Source organism: Ursus arctos, unplaced genomic scaffold (assembly GCF_023065955.2).
Source record: "Ursus arctos isolate Adak ecotype North America unplaced genomic scaffold, UrsArc2.0 scaffold_2, whole genome shotgun sequence".
Taxonomy (NCBI): domain Eukaryota; kingdom Metazoa; phylum Chordata; class Mammalia; order Carnivora; family Ursidae; genus Ursus; species Ursus arctos.
Genome location: NW_026622874.1, coordinates 100,407,087 through 100,427,489, shown reverse-complemented (window position 1 = coordinate 100,427,489; position 20,403 = coordinate 100,407,087). Strand labels below are relative to the sequence as shown.

Below are 20,403 nucleotides of genomic sequence, written 5' to 3'. Positions count from 1 at the left end.
CCAGTAACAAATCGAGGAGGAACAAAGTAAACAGAAAACCGCCCCCCCTGCCCCCCACCCGGCCCGCCCTCCGCCACTCACCTTCGGAGCAGGGACTGCTGCAGGTTCTTGCAGGTGGCCAGGGACTCCCCGGTGAACATGTGGCACACGACGACATGCAGGCAGCGGGCCATGAAGGCCAGCACGGCCTCGGGCTGGAGCGTGCCGCTGCGGGACACCAGGCACAGGCGCTGCAGCGCGGAGCACTGGCTGAGCGCCTGGAAGAACTGCGCGTTGGCGCTGAAGTAGGGCTGCTCCAGCCTGCGGGGGGAGAGCACAGTGAGCGCCGTGTTGCTGTCGGGCGCGCCGGCCACAGGGGCCTCTCGGTCTAGGCCCCCCCCCAGATGTCTTTGGGAGCTAAAGAGGGCCTACACCAGCTGTCCCCATGCTGGTCTAGGCCACAATCTCCTGGAGCGCTGGGAGGGGACTCCGACCCCAGGGTCTTCGCAGAAGATCCCAAGTTGGGGGGAGACCCCGCAGGCCCAATGCAAGCAGCCAGCCGCTGTACAGACCCCAGCCAAGTCCCTGCTGGGAGCCTAGAGACCACCAGTTTGCTGCCCTGCCCAAGCAGCACCCCACCCACCTCAAACGCTGACCTGCTGGGCAGGGGGCAGGGAGATGTTCTTGAAACGGTCCCTGTCACACATCACTGCTGGTCTCTGACGCACAAAGGAACTCCAAGGGACAGGGAGGGGATCTGGAGGTTGGGGCGGGAGAGGTGCCTGAGCCAGGCGGGGCCGCTTGAGCCATGCAGGGAAGGGTAGGGCGGTACCGGGCAGATTCACAGTCCTCTAGAAGGGAGGGAAGAAGAGCCAAGCTACAAAGCCAGGACTGCAGGTGCAGACAACAAAAGAACGACTGGAGACCCACCCAGGTCAGCCCTGCTTTAGAGAGACAGACAGGAAAAGATGGCAAGAGCCACACCGGCCGCCGGGCAGGGCCTTGGCACGGGCAGGAAGGAGTGCTGGAGTTGGCACTAACACTCTGGCCACAGGGACCAGAGCAGGACCCGGGAATGTGGAGTAGAGGACAACACTCCAAATCCTTCCAGACCTTTCTGCGCACCCAGGCGAAAAGCCTAGAGGACAGAGCAGTTCTGAGGGCAGAGCGATGTGATGGGGACACACCGTTGGAAACGCTGAGGAAAACTGACAGGGCAGCTCAGCACCAGCTGGGAACACGGCTGTGGAACCTGCAGATGTCCCGGTTTGTGGCAGGACACTGGGCCACGGGCCACAGGAGCCCTCCAGAATGAGAGCCGTGGAAGATGGGAGGGTTGGGGGAAGCTAACAGGATTCCAGGAGCCGCCAGGAGGAGGGCCAAGAACTAGAAGGGAGAAGGGAGCTGGTGGGAGTTGTGCCCCCCTCAGATATGTGACAGTCCTGACCCCTGGCACCCATGAATAAGCCTTACTTGGAAACAGGGTCGTGGCAGATGCAATGGCGTTAGGATGAGGTCATGCGAGACTAGGGGCTCTAATCCAGCGGCCCGTTCCTTACAAGAAGGCCACGCAGAGGCACAGCACCATAGGGACATGCAGGGAGAGTACCACGTGACAACGCAGTGCTCATAAAAGGAGAAGTTTCTAGGAGGAGCAAGAAACGCCCACACCCACACCCACAAGGCAGCGGGTCTGCGCTGGGGACAGCCTGTCCCAACCCCCAAGGGGAGAGAGACCGCAAATGCTCTGAATGCAGTAACATCCCGAGAGAGGCTGATCTGACCGGGACTGGGTGTAGGGCAGTGGACGGCCCCCCAGTCCTCAAAGCCAAACAAGACCCAAACGGGCCACGCACTAGATCCCCGGCACCCAAACACCCAGGGACATTAACAAGTCACAGGACAAAGGGAGAGAGGATTTTAAAATGGGGTCTTTGAGGGGCACCTGGGGGGCTCAGTCTAGTTGAGCATCCACTCTTAATTTCGGCTCAGGTCATGATCTCAGGGTCGTGAGCGCGAGCTCCACATCAGGCTCCAGGCTCAGTGCAGCATCTGCTCGAGACTCTCTTCCCCTCTCCTTCTGCCCCTCCCCCTGCTCATGCTCTCTCTAAAAATAAATAAAATATTTAATAAATAGATAAATAAATAAAACGGGATCTTTGAGGAAAAAAGAGCGATGCCAGCCACGTAACAGAGCAGCCACCGGACAGAACGTCACCCAACAATGGAATGTTCCATCCTGAGCTGTCCAGTGGGGGAGCCACCACTCACTGAAATGTGGCTAGTGAGACTGGTTTTTAATTTTATTTTATATATATATGGTTTTTTTTTTAAGTACTCTCTATGCCCAACATGGGGCTCAAACTCACAACCCCAAGATCAAGAGTTACATGGTCTACGGAATGAGCAAGCCTGGTGCCCCTTAATTTTAATTAAATGTAAGTGGAGTGTGATGTCCGGGTCATGAGTTCAAGCCCCACATGGGGTGTAGTGATTACTAAAAAAATAATAATAATAAATGCAAGTAGAAATCCTAGTAAGCTTCTGACACTAATACTGCTGGAGGAACTGTGGGTCCTTCTGGGGTAAGATTTCAAAAAGCCTCACGTTCACCCTCCCACCACCAGTGGAAACTCAGAGCATATGAGGGCTAAGAGCTGCACCCAGCGGCAGGCAGGAGGGAAGCTGCTGGCAGGGCCGTTCTGGGCACCGCTAGGGCAAGAATCCCCCGGGGCGGCCACGGCTGTCAGAGACACGACGCAAGCAGGTGTCCCTCGCCAGAGATGTGGAGCCGGGCCTTACCCCCGGACCCCGCTGAATGAATTCCATCCTCACAGAAAAAGCTCAGAGAGCCAAGAGCAGAGAGCAGCGCCCCTCAGAGACGCGAAGGTGGCTGTGTGCAGTCCTAATGCCCCCCCAAGCAAGGATAGGTGACAACCTAAGCCACGCAGGGCCCAGACAGCAAGTAAATGTCACCCAAGTTAGGAATGTGAATTTTTTGAAAAGTTGCCTTTTCTTGAGAAAATGTTTGCACACACTCTTTGATTCTCCCTTTCAAAAACAAATTATTCTTTTAAAAGTCCTAAGATAAGCATCCCTTTGCAGACCTGAAAGTGGGAAAATGGGAGGGCGGAAGTCCAGAAGCGGGCCTGCGGGCTCTGGCTTGTTCCTGGGGAAGCCAGCAGGAAAGGAAGCACAGGCCTTGGGCGCCCCGGTCACGAGGTGGCGCTGTGGGTCCATGCCAAGGGATGAAGATCTCGGTTACAAACCCAGTAAGCACAGGGTGAGTGTGCTATGTTCACACACACTTTTAAACGGTTTTCAACTAGCCAACCACTTGCAGGCTCTCCCACGCCTGCAACAGGTGTCTGGGGTGGGGGCAGGCCTGTCCACTCCACCGGCTGCCTGGACAGGCGGGGCCCACGTGTCCAAACCTCTCCTCCGCTCCCAGCACGACAGGGCTGGGGATGACGAAAATGATCCATCACAATCACATTTGCCTTGGGGAGCCTGTGGTCCTGCTCCCTCCCAGCCAGTGAGGATCTGGCCTCCAGAGCCTGCTCCCCGAGAGGCAGCCTGGTCTCCCCAAGGTTCTGTGGGCACAGGAAGGTGCTCGGGGAGCACCCCTCATCTGCCCACCCACCTCCAGCAGGGGCTAGGCCTCTAGGCCGGTCTTGGGACAGCCTCCAGGGCCTGGCTCCAAACCAGCCCTCTCGCTTCCGCCCAGACGCTGCCCTGGTTCTGAGGTCATGAGTAGCCCAGGGTGACTCAGGGTAATGCTTTCTCCTCCCTCCCCTGTGAGGCAGGACTTAATTAGTCCTGGGAAAGAAGGTGTCCTTCTCTGTCCAGCTTGTAATCCTGCCGAGGTGCGCCTCTGGAACGACGTGTTCCTGCACCACCTCCCCATAGGAGCGGCCCTGGCTGCACGGACACAGCTCCCGGCCAGGAGTCCTGGTGGGCACAAAGCTCCAATTGATGGGGCTCGCTGATGGGGACAGTGGTGGCAGCAGCTGGCCAGCCAGGGACCCCAAGGGCTGCCGTCTCAGGGACATTTCCACCAGGAAGAGCAGGAGCTGCTCAGGGAGGCAGCCCTAGCAGCAGCATGCCAGCCTCTCCCGGGCTCGGAGCACCACTTCCTCTCTGCGGCTCCTGCCCACGGCAGGCGGGCAAGTACCACCTGCTCCTTTCACTCCAGCCTCCCCGGGCTCGGCTTGCCGCAGAAGGCAGGAATCCAGAGGAACGGGGCCATTTGGCCGCATTTTAGAAAGTGGTGTTTGTTCTGAACAGGCAGTACCCAGCTCTGATCAGACATGGTTCTCAGCAGCCGGCGTGCACAGAGAGTCCATTATGAGCGGCAGTCAAGTTCTCGGGCTGACCTACAAAACCCATTTATCCCAGGTCCTGCAGGCCTCCCCAGCCACAAAACCCACCACGCATGCACGGCCCTGCTCCTGGGGAGGACCTCGCCACAAGGATCACGTTCCGGCCCCAGAAGCCACTTGGTGACCACTAAATGCTGCTGTGTTACGCAGTCCGATGTTCAACGGCCCCGTGAGGCAGGAAGTGTTTCCAGCAGCCCACAGACCAGCTGTATCACCTAGGCAAGCTCCTCAACCCTCTGGGCCTCACTTTCCTCATCTGCAAAATGGGACAATAGCTCCACTCCTGGGGTGATTCAAAACGTCAAAGGAGTCAAACCTGGACGCACAGGAAAAGCACCTGGCAGCCGTGACAAGCACACCAGCAAAATCCAACAGCAGTTGGCACCCCCAGCCCTTCCTGTAGCTCCTGGGACACCTCCCGGCTCCATCTGCCGTCCGCCCGCCCGCTGGCTCCTGCTCGGTCAGCTCTCTGATTCTTCCTCCACCTCGTGACTCTGGCTGAGTGGCCCCAGGCCCAGTCTGTGGTCTGCTCACTTCCGCACACGGCCTGGGGTCCACGGCCTCACACACTCCGGCGTGCAAGTGCGCAGTCGAGCCGCACAGCCTCCCCCTCTCCGCTGATGGCAGCGTGGCAGTTCAACTACTTGGGCCAAAAGCCTTAGCACCATCTGGACTCACCTTGACCCCCACCTGCCCCAAGGACCCGATCGATCAGCAGACTCCGGATCTCTCCCTGAGTGTCGGACACAGCATCCTGACAGTGGCCCTGCTCACGCCCTGGCCCGTCTGTTTCGACACAGCAGTATAACCTGCCCTTCTGCTCCCCTCCAGCTACAAGGGCCCTTGGCTGCTTCTGAAACACCCGGCACAGCCCATCTCAGGGCCCTGGCACGAACTCGGCTCCATCCAACAAAACCCTCCGGGCAGACAGGAACGTTCCACACGTGCGCCCTGTCCACCACGGCAGCCAGGAGCACACGCGCTCACCGAGCACCTGAAACGTGACTTGTACCACTGAGAAACTGCATGCCTGACTGTATTTCACGTTAACTCATTTAAATGTAAGTCGCCTGTGATTCACGGACACTAGCGGCTCCTGCCGCGCCACCTGCCTGGCTGGGAATGTTCCTCCCAGGTTCTACTTTGCTAACTCAACTTCGTGAAGAAATCTTTTCTCACATCTCACCTTCATAACGTCCACCCCCTGCCCTCCAGCATCCCTCAGCCCGCTCTGCTTTTTTCTCCCCAGCATCCTTTGCTCTGTCATAATCCACATTCTTTCCTCCGTGCACTGTTGGCCCACTTTCCCCAATGGAATTTAAGCTCCCCAGGGACAAGGATCTCTCTGCTTAGGACAGAACCTGGAGTAACAGGTGTTCAGGTATTTGCTAGATGGAGAAAGAACCATCACGGGGACCTCAGGTACCAAGCCCTGTTCCACAGGCCTTACAGGTACAAATTCCTTTGGTCTTACCAGCCCCACTTTACAGGTGGAGGACCTGGGAGTGCCGGGGGGGGGGGGTGCAGCTCAGACGCCACGCCTACTCCCCTCTCCCCCAGGCAGAGCGGCCAGGAGCACCTGCGTCTCCAGGGGGCCCTGCAGGCAGCAGACACTGAACGCTCTGGACGTGAGGCAGGTGTTTGCAGGAGAGATTCGACTACTCTGACTTGTTAAATTACGTGACTGTATTACTTTATTTTACCTTCATCAGTTTGCTTTTATCCAACACTCCCCGATGATGACCAAATGGTGAGACCACAGTCCAGTCAGGAAAGGTACAAGGCTTAATGGGCTGGCAGGAAGGCAAAAAAGACTGATGACAAAGATGAGAGACCCAAAAATACTTTGACTCGGAATTTGGTGAAATTCGACCTCAAATGCTCACTTGGCCTCCCCTCGATAAGGAACATTCACTTCCTAGTCACAGACTCTGGTAGGTTAGCAGGGTCGCAGACCGGCAGAGTCTTCTGTTTGTTAATATAGGGAACCGTCTGCACCTTCCAGTGACATGTGGCCTGCTGACCACGCAGCCACCACCACTTCTTCCAGAAAGGCCAGTGACGGACAGCAAAGGCACAGGGAGAAGCAAGGCGGGACAAGGCGCTGGACAGAAAAGAACCAGTGAGGGGCGCCTGGGTGGCACAGTCATTAAGCGTCTGCCTTCGGCTCAGGGCGTGATCCTGGCGTTACGGGATCGAGCCCCACATCAGGCTCTTCTGCTATGAGCCTGCTTCTTCCTCTCCCACTCCCCCTGCCTGTGCTCCCTCTCTCGCTGGCTGTCTGTCTGTCACATAAATAAATAAAATCTTAAAAAAAAAAAAAAAAGAAGAAGAAGAAGAAGAAGAAGAAGAAAGAAAAGAACCAGTGAAAAGAGAGGGTCCGGATTTCTGTTATCACAGACACACAGGGCAGGTGTGGGCATCTCAGAAGTCGGAAAGGCCCGTCCGTGCAGGGAGTGGTGGAGGGGGCTGCCCGCCGTGGTCAGGGCCCCTCCTCCACCCCACCCTGGCAGAAGAGGTGCCCAAGCCGGAGAAAGTAACACAGAGGACCTGATGTGGGCCAGGAGGCAGAGGCGGGCAGGAAAAGGGGCACTGGGTGGGTGGGGGGTGGGGGAGTCAGGAAGCAAAGAGCAGGTCTGCGGTCCTCACTCCCACAAGCCCTGGAAAGCCAGAGCCAGGAGTGCCCAGCCCACCTGGAGCACGAAAGAGGGTCCCAAAGGCCCTGCAACGGGAACAGCAATTCTGCCCACTTCGCGTCCCTAACTGTCTCGTGACCTCTTGTATGACCCGCAGGCAAGCTCCGGAAGTGGCTGGGGAGGCACAGCCGGAGCCCAGCGCACGGGGCTCTGCACACACTACACGGCCTCACGGACACTGGACAACAAAACTCGCGTGAAGTTCACTTTGACTCAGATTTCCAAACCAGGGGCTTCTAAAAACAGCATTACGGATCTCAAAGCAAGTGCAACCGGAACGTACAGGACACAGCATAAATGACTCCCAGATACGGGGCTCTGTGGACACTCAGGACGAGGACCCAGCTGCAAATCCAGGGAGTGTGGACCCAACACGGCAGAAAACACCTGCTCTGCCACACGGAAGGCCGGCCTTAGACGCTGGGCCTCTCACCCCCTGATGAGCAGGGCCTCAGGGAGCCGCACTGTTCGTGTTGTGCTTGGAGGGGAAAGTGGAAGGAGGGCAGACACAGTCAGCAGCGGAGGTCTGGAAGGCTCCAGGGTGTGAGCGGCAAGCACTCTTCCAGCTCCAACTCAAATCTGGTCCGTTTCCTGTCACATGTGGACACTTTCTGACAGGAGAGTGGAGGTCTGCAAAGGACACAGATGTCTCCATTTTGCAAGGCCCCAGGGCCACGGTCAAGCTCAGGAGTTAGACTGAGCTGGGTGACCCTCAGCTCCTCCCTCAAGCTTCCACTGCCTTATCTGTGAAATGGGAACCACGAAGGGCTGTCACCGGGATTAAACCAGACGGTGCCCGAAAGCCCTTGGCTGAGCACCTGGCCCTCACCAAGAGCACAAAGTGCGGGCTGTCGTGGGGACAATGACACGTCTCAGGGCCCCTTGTGCCACCCCCACACCCCACCCCTCAGCTCCAGCCTGACAGAGAGACCAGCTAACGATCTACGCCCCGCCGCCACTTCCTCCCCACCCTGAAGCCCTGCTAGAGCTGGGGTCTGCTGCCGCCATACCTTTCGAGCAGTTTCTGAGAAACTGCAATTTTGTAAGATCAGATTTGTCAAGATTTTCAAACGTGTCTCGAGTCAACAAAGGTCCCCTTTAAATGCTGGGTCCTCACGAGAGCCCCCCTCATTCTATGGTTCGACTCAGGAGTCCATTTCGTGTCTGCGCTCTTACGACAACAGCCTCGGTGGGCTCTGCCCCTCACTCTCTCAGATCAGCCTGCCTCCTGCTCCAGGCCACCGCCACCTCCCAACCACGTGTGGCCCCCGCTTCGGCGCCCCTCTCTCCAGCTCCTCCATCCTGGCCCCTCCTGTCCAGGTGGGGTGCCGGCTGGGGTGGGGGCCTTCCCCAACTGGAAATTGGCCCACTCCGTCCGCCAGCTGAAGGCCTGCAGCACTTGCACCTCACCTGGCTCCCCGCCCCACCTAGCCTGTGCTTTGGGACAGCCGTGTTTTTGTGAGACCACGGGGGCTATAGCACAGGCGGCCTACTCTCCCAGCTCCCGGACTCGTAGCTCCGAGAATCACAGGGTCGGACAGAAAGCCGTGAGTTCGGCTCCGGCTCCCCAGCTTCCCAGGTCTGCTGCATGGGAGCACCGCCCAGCAGCACCTTCCAGCGCATCCCTGCCTCCTGCCTGCCCCCTGGGCTCCACCCACTGCTGCCGCCCCACCCGGACTCTCAGCCACTAGAGGCCAGCCCTCCCCTCGCTCCGCTCAGCTCCGCAGGCAGGCAGTAGGTGCGCAAACATCAGCCGTGCCACGCTACCCACGTTCCCGCGCCGCCTCTAACCCTCCCAGGGGCCCGCAGGGGCCGCAGAGAAGCTGCCAGGGCCCCCTCACCTGAGGTCCTTCAGCCGCTTGCAGTGCTTCAGCATGTCCGAGAGGGCGGACATGTAGACCACCTTCCCCATCATGCCCAGGTTGGCCAGCGAGAGGGACTGCAGCTGCTGGCACTGCAGGCCGATGCTGACCAGCCCAGAGCCCGTCAGGATGCTGGGCAGCTGGGCCAGCGTCAGGTGCCGCAGGAACGCCAGCTGGCCGATGGCGGCCACCTCCGAGTCCCCGACGTTCTGCGCCCGGCCGCAGGGCGGGAGGGAGTTGCGGATGGCGGGCTCATTGCGCGGCATGGCGGAGGAGAAGTTGGACCCGATCAGCTCGAGGCGCTCCAGGAAGGGCACGCTCTTCAGCAGAGACCAGAACACGGAGGAGGGCTGAGGGCCCGCCTGCCCCGAGAAGGGGTTGGGGCAGGATTGCACACCGATGCGCACCTTCTTGCCGAAGCCACGGGGCACGGCGTGCATGGCAGGCTGGGCGGGGCGCGCGGTCGGCCCGCGGCGCCGAGTCGGCGACGGAGCAGACGGGCAGGGACAGGGAGCGCAGGTGGCGCAGCCGGGCCAGCAGCTGGCAGAGGTGGCGGCCCGGGCCCTCGGAGCTGTGGTGGTGGGCGGCCGAGAGGTTGAGGTGGCGCAGGTTGCGGCAGGACGCAACGAGCGTCTCCAGGATGCCGCTGTCGATATCGTCCTCCGCCTTGCGGAGCAGGGAGTCCGGGGACAGGCAGTGCACGCAGCCGCTGAGGTTCAGGCTCGCCAGGCTGCGGAGCTCCTTGCCGCCGTTGATGACCCGCTGGATCAGGTGGCCGCCGGACAGGGTGCAGCGGCTGAAGCTGAAGTAAAAGGGGTCGTTGAACTTCATGTGCTGCAGCAGGGACGAGCCGTTGAGCCAGGACCTGGGCAGCTGCAGGGCGTCCAGCGCCACGTTGCGGGCCATGGAGTCCAGGAGGTTCTTGGTGGCCCCGCTCTCGGCGAAGCTGCCGGGCACAGAGATGAGGAAGGCGTGGAGGTTCTCGGGCGTGCGGTCGCTGAGCACGGCCAGGTAGAGCCGCACCACCTCCTGGTTGATGTAGCCCGGGGCCAGGCGTGCGTAGAACACGCGAAGGTTCTGGTAGTGCGGCACGTTGCTCTGGCCCACCATCAGCTGGCCCGAGAGGATGGCGCCCTCGCGCGTGCGGTCGAGGATCTCGAAGTAGAGCAGCAGCTTCTCCAGGCTGGTGCAGCAGGGCACGACGCCGTAGGACGGCGTGTACAGCGTCTGCTTGAGCTCGCGCACGCGGCTCAGCGTGGCCTTACACTCGCCGCTCAGCTGGCCGGCGTCGAAGCCAGGGCTCACGTCGATGGCCAAGGAGCGCAGGTGCTGCAGGGCCGAGAGCATCTTGGAGAGGCGCAGGGAGGTCAGGTGGCAGCCCGAGAGGTTCACCTTCACCAGGCTGCGGCAGCGGGCCACGTGCTCGATGGTGGCACCCGAGAGCCAGTAGCAGCCGGCCATGTTGAGCTGCTGGATCTCCCGGCCAATCTCCTTCACCAGCTGCTTCACCTTGTCCTCGCTCGCCTGCGGGGGGGGGTGGGGGGCAGTCAAGGAAGGAAAGGGGCTGAAGGCACCCAGCTGACTCCTTCACCTTCATCCTCAGGTCGCACCCTCCCCCACGACAATCAGGGAGCCCCGAGGGGCCCCGCAGGGGCTCACTGCTCCAGCGGAAGAGGGACGCTGGAGGGGAGAGCTGGCCCCTCCTTGCCCGCCCCACATGCTTACCTACCACCAACAGTCAAGAGTCCCCAGCTAGGCAGGAACGTAAAAACGGTACAGCCGGTGTGGAAAAGTGGGGGTGGTTCCTCAAAAAGCTCAACACAGAGTGACCACGGGACCCAGCAATTCCCGTCCTCGGCATGCGCCCGACAGAATGGGAAAAACAGGGACTCGCTCCACACTCCCCGAGGTTCACAGCAGCACTAGTCACAGGAGGTGGAAACAACCCAACGTCCACCAGCAGACGGATGGATAAACACAACGTGGTCTGCACGTACAAGGGAAGGAGCAAAGCTCTGACACACGACACACGTGGGTGAACCCTGAGGACGTCGCACAAGTGGCAAGAAGCCAGTCCTAAAAGATCCATGTTGTGTGGTTCCACTTGTGAATTATCCAGAAGAGGCAAATTCACAAGCAGAAGCAGAACAGAGGTTCCCAGGGGCTGGGGAAAAGGGGAATACGGAGTCACTGCTCGACGGATCCAGAGTTTCTGTTCAGGGTGATGGAAAAGTTCTGGAAACGCCGATGACGGGGGTACAACACCACAAATGGACGTACCGCATAACGTACAGCAGCACGTACTTAAAAATGGTGAAGGTGGTAAATGTTATGTGACGTGGGGTTTTCTGAATCACACAATGGAATCGTGCCCTGGAAACTTGATCCTTTACGTCATCTGCATTTTCACATCACTAAACATTCCTCAAAAACCTGCCGTGGACTGCTTATGTGAGCCACAGGACGTCTAGTGAGTGGACCCGGGGGCCGACGAACGGCTGGACATCCTGGCTGCCGCCAAGGAGGCCTTCAGAAGCAACACTGCCTCGAGCGCCCATACATGTGATGTCCCTGCATCCCGATCATTCTCTGAGGTGGACTCGCGCACACACCGCCGCGCAGGCACAGGACACGCGCAGCAGTGCTCCAGGAGCACGGTGCTGCAGCATCGCGCCGGGGGCACCTGCCCCTCCCTCTCCAGGAAAGAACCCTGCCAGGCAGGAAGCCTGACCTCGGCTCTGGGGACTCAGCTCAGCCTCCCCGCACACCCACACTTCCCCAGCAGAGAGGAGCACAGCACGCTCGCACAGAGAGAACCAAGCTCTGGAGGGGCCTCACTCGGGGTCCAAATGCATAGCTTCACAACCAGTGACAAAGGTTAGGAACCCCTCCCACAGTCTCCTAAAATTTGGGTTCCGGTCAAGACCTCTATTGTTATCTTTAAGATATGTCGTCAGTTGATTTTCAACAAAAGTTGCAAGGCAATCATAAAAAAGAATGAAATCGTGCCATTTGCGACAACACGGATGGAGCTAGAGAGCATAATGTTAAGTGAAATAAGTCAGAGAAAGACAAACACCGTATGATTTCACTCGTATGTGAATTTAAGAAACAAAAGAACAAAGGTAAAAGAGAGAGAGACAAACCAAGAAACAGACTTAACTACAGAGAACAAAGTGATGGTGATCAGAGGGGAGACGCGGGGCAGGGAGAGAGAATAGGTGATGGGGATTGAGGAGTGCACTTGTGGTGAACACCAGGTGATATATACCTAAAACTAATATAGCAGTGTATGTGAACTATACTGGAATTAAAATTAAAAAACATAGTAAAAAAATTCACAAGGCAATTATTGACGAAAGGACAACCTTGTCCATAAGTGATGTTGGAACAACTGAAGAGCCATATGCGAAGAAAGGAACCCTCGATCCTTACCTCACACCACATATAGAGATTAACACAAAGGGATCGTACAACTTGTATAAGACAACGTAGCAGAAAATCTTCACAACCTCAGGTTCAACAGTTTTCTTCAACAGATTACAAAAAACATGAACCCGAAAAAAATCAATCAATTGGATTTCAACTTAAACACCTATTCTCTTCAAAAGATACGGTTAAAAAAAAAAAAAAACAGAAAGGCAAGCCACAGACTCAAAGAAAATACTCACAAAACGGGCATCCAACAAAGGACCCAGAGTACAAGAGAACTCCTGGAACCCCACAAGAAAAACCCCTACGCAGTGGCTTCTGGAAAGAAGATATACGAATGACCCAGGACTGGATGGAAACAGCATCACGGGCACCCCAGCCTCCTACCTAGACCAGGTAAAAGCACAAGGTGACACCTGCCCGGCCCATCAGAAGAGTGGACACTTAGAAGCCTGGCCTGGAGGGTGCAAGGGAGCTGAAGGCCCACACGCACCTGCCGGGGGGTGGGGTAAGAACTTCCAAAAGTTCTGGAACCCACTCCTGGGCATCTGCCGGGAAGTCCGGCTCCCTCCCAGCACAGCAGCCATTGAGCCCACGCCCTCCTGCTGGGTGGCACGCTACCCGCACCTCTCGGCCTCTAGCTTTCGTCACCTCATGTGTCTTGGAAGCTGAGCCGGTCAGGACTCTGAGCGCCCGACCCCCTCGTCACCAGCCGCACGGCGCCCCACTGCCCGGCTGTGCTAGCCCCCAGGTGGGCTGTCCCCAGCCCTGCGACCCGCGCTCACCTCATAGTCCTTCTGCAGCAGCACGGTGTGGGTGAGGCTCTTGTCCAGGCAGAGCACCGCAAGCTTCCGGCAGGTGCGCCGGACGTTCAGGACCAGGTCTGTACTGGGGACGTGGCTCAGGATGTGCAGCAGGATCTCATCCGAGAAGCCGAGAAGGTGGGCGCCCACCGCCACAGCGGCTGCCGCAGGGGGCACGTCGTCATCGTTGGATGTGTCCTGAAAAGAAGGGCAACACCGAATTCCTATGGGATCCCGAGGGTGGCCTTCAGCATGGCCACCTCAGCCAAGGACAGATGTCAAGGGCAGCCCTCGCCATGGTCTGTGGGAAAGAAGGTGCTTTTACCAAAAATCTCAACTGCAGAGCAAGAAGCCATGATAGTCTTCAAAAGCCCCTTCTAGATGCGTGCACTAGGATCTCGCCTCAAAAGTTAAGAGATTCAAAAATGAAACTTGAATTCTCTTCCAAATTTAAGGGGTTTTCCTACGAAAGGTCTCCTATCAAGTCTGGCATGTTTCAGGCTCCACTTAACGACCACCGGCCAGGGCCTTCTGCGTGTGAAAGCTGCTGTCCTCCCGCTGTCCCATCGTCATGCTGTATTCTTAAAACGCTTGGGAGGGAGAATTCTCTCAAGTAACAGTAAGAACCGGGGCTGACATCAGTGACTTCACCTCTCAAGGTTGCTGTGATGGATCTCAAGCCCTCTGCCAGCCGTGGGGCAGCTCTTCCCAGCGCTGGCATGAAGGGCAAGAAAAGCCAGAGAACGAAACCGTCACGTCCTTATGAATAAGAAACAGCACTTACTCATGACATATTTACATCTTAAGATCAGTACGAGCTAAGGGGAAGCGCACAGTGTATCCCCTCCCTTATCACACTTTCTGGCTAGGAACTTGTGTTGGTATCTCCCGCAAGATGTCTACACATTTCAGTTTGTTCTGGTGGCTATCTGCAAAAGGTTTTCTTCCCTACTGTGGGCCTTCTGCCATTCCCGGGTTGATGGGTACAACCAAGAGGGAGGGGGTTCAACCCACGTTGGTGGGACATGAAATCCCCAAATCAAGGACAAAGGAACTGGAGGCTCTCAGGGGAGCCCGTGGTGGGGAGGGATCCCAGCATCTTCCCAGCACTCCCCAGAAGGGATCCCCCCCCCCCCCCCCCCGCTAAACAGTCCTGAGGGGGTGTCTGTCTGACCGCCCCCAGGAGAGAGCACCCAGGATTATTTCTCCTTTCATTTCCAGCGATTCTGTCTGCAAGCTTCGGCTGACTTTTCTTCTGCACATACTTGCATGGATGGAAGAGCTGAGGCCTGGAAAGCCCTGCTGCTGCCATGGCAACCGTGAACCCCGGGGGCGGGAGAACCTGTGCGCAAGCCCCGCCCCACGGCCTCCAGGGGTTTCCCTGGGCCCTCAGACTGCAGCACCCCTCTACTCCGTCCTGACAAGCTCCACAGCCTGCAAGCCCTCCCCAGGCCTGAGAAAGGGTCTCCACAAATATTTCCCACCTGTTTAACAGCACTGGCCCTTCCCACATTCCCTTCTCCGTAAGAGGCAGCAGCCAGACGTGCCCTCACTGCTCCCCTTTCCATCTGAGGTGCCTTCAGTCCTGTCTCCCTACTCCCAAGGTCTGCGAGGGCACCCAAGTCCGCAGTGCTCTGGAGCTCGATATTCTGGGGTTAGTGTTCTCAACCATTAGTGACTTCCCTTAGCTCAGTGCTTCCCAGAGCCAGTCATGGGGATCAGATTCCCAGACCCCACCCCAGACCTAGGGACTCCATCTGCAGGGAGAGGCTCAAACCAGAGGGATCCTTATCAGGCAAGGTTGGCAATGGGGCTCCAGGGCTCAGGCAGGGAGAGGGCCTGTGGGCAGGAGGGGAGGGACAACTTAAATCCGCTGAGCAGCCTGAGGCAAACCGCTCATCCCCTATCTGCAGATTTATCAAAGTAAGAATGCCTTCTGGGATGGGGCGCCTGGGTGGCACAGCGGTTAAGTGTCTGCCTTCGGCTCAGGGCGTGATCCCGGCGTTGTGGGATTGAGCCCTACATCAGGCTCCTCCGCTATGAGCCTGCTTCTTCCTCTCCCACTCCCCCTGCTTGTGTTCCCTCTCTCGCTGGCTGTCTCTATCTCTGTCGAATAAATAAATAAAATCTTTAAAAAAAAAAAAAAAAAGAATGCCTTCTGGGGGCCGCCTGGGTGGCTCTGCCTTTGGCTCAGGGCGGGATCCCGGGTCCCTGGGATCCAGACCCTCGTCGAGCCCCGCATCGGGCTCCTCCGCTGGGAGCCTGCTTCTTCCTCTCCCACTCCCCCTGCTTGTGTTCCCTCTCTTGCTGGCTGTCTCTCTGTCAAATAAATGGATAAAATCTTTATAAAAAAAAAAAAAAAAAGAATGCCTTCTGGGAGCAATGAGAACTTAGGGCAAAACACTGTATGAAGCTCCAGCATCCTATAAAGTCCACATTATACTATTAATACTGAATTTCTCTTAAAACCACCCAGAAGTTACAGGGGCACCTGGCTGGCTCAGACAGTAGAGCATGTGGCTCCTTACCTCAGGGTTATGAGTTCGAGCCCCACATTGGGCATGGAACTCGCATTTTTTTTTTAAAAAGACACCATTAAAACCACCTAGAAGTTACATTAAAAAGAAGGAAAAAAAAGCAGGAACTCAGTTCCGGCCCCCTCTGTCCAGTCTCAGCATACCCCGCAAGATGATTTTCCCACATTCTGTGCTCCCAAACGTTGCCCCGAGGCCAGCTCCCTGCAGGCACTCGCCCGGGTCTCCAGTGGCAGATCCTGGGAGGGGGCTGCCCAGTTTGCAGCAGTCAAGTCTTTTGCCTGGAGCCCAAACTTTCCAAGCCAAGGTCCTGTGGTTTCTGAGTCCATACACACCTTTTCCCCGGGAAAGGCAGAAGCTCTGCAGAGGTCAGCAGCAAAGAAGGCATGCTCCCTGGGAGGGAGTGAAACAAAACCGTGGCCCGGAGAATGCCCACCCCCCCACACACCCGTATATACTGGCACTTGCTTCCCTCTGCCTCTCAGAACGATGTGTTCTCAGCCTCGGGGGAACTAAGCAGACCCAGTCTCCATCTCCAAACCGCTAGGCAAGGGGCTCCCGGCTACTCGGTTGGTAGGTAGAGCACGTGACTCTCAATCTTGGGGTCATGAATTCAAGCTCCACACTGGGCGCAGAGCTTACTTCAAAAATAAGAAATTAGGGCAACCCTCCTGGGTTCCCTCCCTCTTTGGGAGCTTTGTACTATCGCTCAATAACCTTTACTATCACTCAATCCATCACTCAATAAACTGCTTTGCTGCCCACCCAAAAAAAAACAAAAACAAAAAAAAATTCGGTAAGGAGCCTGAGGTCAGACTCAAGCTGGACCTGATCAGCCGAAACTGACTCTCCACAAGAAAAGGGCCGCTGGGGCTTCCTGACAGGTCCAGCACAGGCATCCCCTGCGGTCTGCGCAAGAGCAATCCAGGGACGAGGACGGACACGTGCTCTTCCTCAGACGCATCTGGGAACCGTATGGCTAGAACCAGAAGACGACCACTTCTGAGTGGTTTGAAGCGTAAGGGTTAAAGAGTTTAACGCACTTTTCAGAATGTAACATTTCACAGTTTTTTTTAAGAACTGAAGCAAAAAAAAAAAAAAAAAAGAAAAGCGACATTAAGTAACTGCCCAAAAAAATCCCCCCTCCCAGAGGTTTACCAATCAGGCACCCAAAGAAATCACAGGATTCACAAACCAACTGATGAGATGTCTGGAATGATGTAAATAAGCCAAAGGGAGAGACAGACGAAACAAGATTGGTCATGTGTTAACTATGAAAACCGGGCACTGGTGGGGGGGGTGCTGGCTGGCTCAGGCAGTGGGGCAGGTGACTCCTGATGTCAGGGTTCTAAGTTCAGGCCCCATGTTTGGCATAAAGCGTACTGAAAAAAAAAACAAACAAAAAAGAATAAACACTAAAGGGAAAAATAATATCTGTTAAACAACTGGGCAGTGGGTACAACAGAAAGGCTCCTCACATGTCATGACATGAAACTGTTATACATAGCATATTTTGCATTATAAAACCTTTGTGAAATCACAGGGTCAGTTGGAAGAGGCGCACGATGGTCTGGGTTTCCACTCTGCACTCTGCCCCACTTCCTAGGACTCCGCTTCTCCAGGCGGCAATGTCTGGAACGTGCCGTGCGTCATGCCACAAGCCGCTGCCTCCACCAGACATGCCACCACACAGGAAAACTGCTACTTTCAGAACTTGGGCTCAAAGACTCAAACACAGTGAAGGCCTCCCAGCATCTGCCAGACAGGCCTAACCCACCCCCCATCCTGCCCCGCCCCTGCCCTACCACGTACCCTGCGCCCCCTCCAGCCTCCTCTGATGAACTTGCTTATCTCCTCACTTGGCCAAGAATGGCTCCTCCAGAACAGGGATCGCTTTTTCATTTCCAAGAGAAAGAAGCACAGAACCAGGTGAGTCAACAGACCACCGCTTCAGAATGATCTGAAGCATTACAAGAAACAGACCCTAGAGGCACCCGGGTGGCTCAGTTGGTTGAGCGTCTGCCTTCGGCTCAGGTCATGATCCCAGGGTCCTGGGTTCGAGCCCCACGTCATGTTCCCTCCTCAGCAGGGAGCCTGCTTCTCCCTCTCCCTCTGCTGCTCCCCCTGCTTGAGCTCTCACTCTCTCTCTGTCAAATAAATAAATAAAATGTTAAAAGAAAGAAAGAAACACAGACCCGACTCCCAGAAACTCCAGGAGTAATCCTGGGCATTTACCTTTTAAAACCAGTAATGACTATCAAAATCAGACCACCTCATTCTGGAATCCTACAGTGGGGACAGTTGTACAACCTTGTGAATATATTCTTTAAAACTGCTCTGGGGCACCTGGCTGCCTCAGTCAATGGAGCATGCAACTCTTGATCTCAGGGTTGTGAGTTCAAGCCCCATGTAGGGGGTAAAGCTTACTTTAAACACACATACACTTTAAAACTGTGAATTTTATGGTGTGCAAAGTATGTATCAATAAATAATAAATTGAACATCCCAGAACGGACCTTGATCTCCACATCCACGGTAGAACGAGAAGTCCACAAAGTTACAAGAGGCCTCACTGGCCAGGTCGCTCATATGTGCTTCAAGGAACAAAGGGCCCTTTAGCAGGGGTACCAGGACCCCCTAAGACCCCGTAAGACCAAGGTACCAGCCGTACACACAACTACCTGGAATCAGCTAACACAGCCAGGCTACCCCACAACTATTCCTCGAAGAGCTGTGGTTTTCTGGCCCTTCAATCCTACCACCAGTCTACAGGTGTGTCCCACACGCTCCCCCTCAATCAAGGGGCCCCTTCTAAGCCAAACTCACTTCAAATGAAGAGGAGCTGCCAGCAACCCCAGCCCCATCCATTTCAAAGAAAACATTTGAACCTCTGACTCCTATTCCCCAGAGCACAGGTTAGCCCCTAAGACTGGAAGTGCACTCAAGGGTCCAAGTCCCAGATGATAAATAGACACACAGGTGTGCACAAGTACACATAAAGATAGGGAGGAAGCAACAAATGACAAGACACCAGTCAGAGTCCAGATTCCCCATACCCTGGTCTACAGATAAAATACCTTGCACCACATTACAGGGTCTCAGACCCAGACTTGTGGAGAACTGGGGAAAGGAATTCCAGGGTAAGCCAGAAGTCTCCCAGGTAAAATGGCTTTTCCTCCATTACCCCCCAAGACATACAACAAGCAGGCGCAGAGAAAAGTGGCCTAAAACTGAGCATTCAGAGATAGTGGATGGGGTGCAGAGTGGACATGGAAGACGAACGTCTCATAGCTCCAAGGGCTGAGCCCAGGTACAGGGGCATGGGAAAAGGGCCTGGGAGGCCTACTGGAGCATGGAAACTGTGGGGGCGGAGAGGCGGGGAACAACTCTGGCGAGCACGACTGTGAGAATGGGAAAGGGATGGAAAACCCAAGGGGGAGAGAGCTTGTGCCTTCGCAACAGGGTGAGGGCCTGAGGGGCGGCGCAAGGCAAGGATGGGGCAGGGGGCAAGGCCAGGATAGGGATGGGAAGGACCGGGCGAGGCCAGGGTCGGGGCAGGAAGGACCAAACCCGGACGACGCCAGGGCTGGGGTGGAAAGGGCCAAGCGCGACCGGGGTAGGGGTCGAGGTCAGGGTGGGAAGCACAGAGCCGGGCCGCAGTTGGGACGGGAAGGATGGAGCGGGTTAGGGGGCTGGATGGAAAGGACGCAAAGGAGACCGGGACGGGATGGGAAGGCCCGAGGGGAGCCAAGGCCGCGAGGCAGCAAGGAGAGCGGAGAGAGGCGCCGGCCGTACCTCTCCGGAGCTGGCCATGTCGAAGGCGGGCGGGGCCGCGGCCGCCGGAGCCGCAGCCCCAGGGCCTCCCCCTGGCCCGCCAGGGATGCTCAAAGCCGGCGCGTCCGCGGCTTCACAGAGACCCCGGTAGGGGGCGGGGCCTCCAGCCACTTCCGGCGCCTGTCTAACGCACTTCCGCTCGCCAGCCGGCGTGCCCCGCGCGGCCGCCATGTTGGGTGCGGCGCTGCCGCCTGGGGCCCTACTAGGGCGCGGGGTGAGCCTTTGAGGACCCCGTCCCCCGCAGCTGCCTCTCTGACCTGGGCTCCCCGTCCTCTGCTCCTGCCTCCTCCTTTCCAGGCACACTGGTCTCCCCCTGCCGGCCCAGTCCTCTCCTGCCTCCAGGCCTTGGCATTTGCATCCCCTTGCCGGCAAGTGTGCAAGAGCTACATGTCGGACCACCCCGCAGCAAACGGTGTCGGCTCCTCCCTGCCGTCCTTACCCACCCTAAACTTGCCCGTTGTCTTGTATTTTTCTCCATAGCTCTTTGCACTATCTGACCCACTGTGTCTTTTCTTTTTTCTTTATTTCTGTTTTGTTTTGTTCTCTCCCTGTACTCAGCGGCAGAATTGCGGGGACCTAGGATGCTCCCTGACGTGTGCTCGGCACTGAATAAATACTTGCTGGGTAGCTGAACGTGTGGATGATGTGCCCTCACCCCCAACGCTTTGTATGTAAAAACCATTTACGAATAAAAATCCGTGGGGAACACTCTCCCGAGTGACCCCTAGCATGTATATGTGTCCTGCGGTTGCTGGAACAAAGCGCCACCACCGTGCGGGGGGGGGGGGGGGGGTCTTAGACCACAGAAATGTATTCTCTCACAGTTGTGGAGGCCAGAAGGAGGAAACGAACTGTCGACTGGGCCGTGCTCCAACAGCTCT

At 56.8% G+C, this 20,403-nt stretch overlaps 1 protein-coding gene across 1 annotated transcript in view; it reads right to left on the bottom strand.

Annotated features, from left to right (window-relative positions):
* Window positions 1–19,614, bottom strand: part of FBXL18 (F-box and leucine rich repeat protein 18) — a 35,015-nt gene extending 15,401 nt beyond the window's left edge. The window contains 5 exon segments of the mRNA XM_026516333.4: window positions 82–300; window positions 8,899–9,374; window positions 9,376–10,443; window positions 13,137–13,352; window positions 19,484–19,614. Coding sequence (XP_026372118.1) covers window positions 82–300; window positions 8,899–9,374; window positions 9,376–10,443; window positions 13,137–13,352; window positions 19,484–19,501 — 1,997 coding nt within the window. The 5' untranslated portion in view covers window positions 19,502–19,614.
* Between the last annotated feature and the right edge of the window lie 789 nt (window positions 19,615–20,403).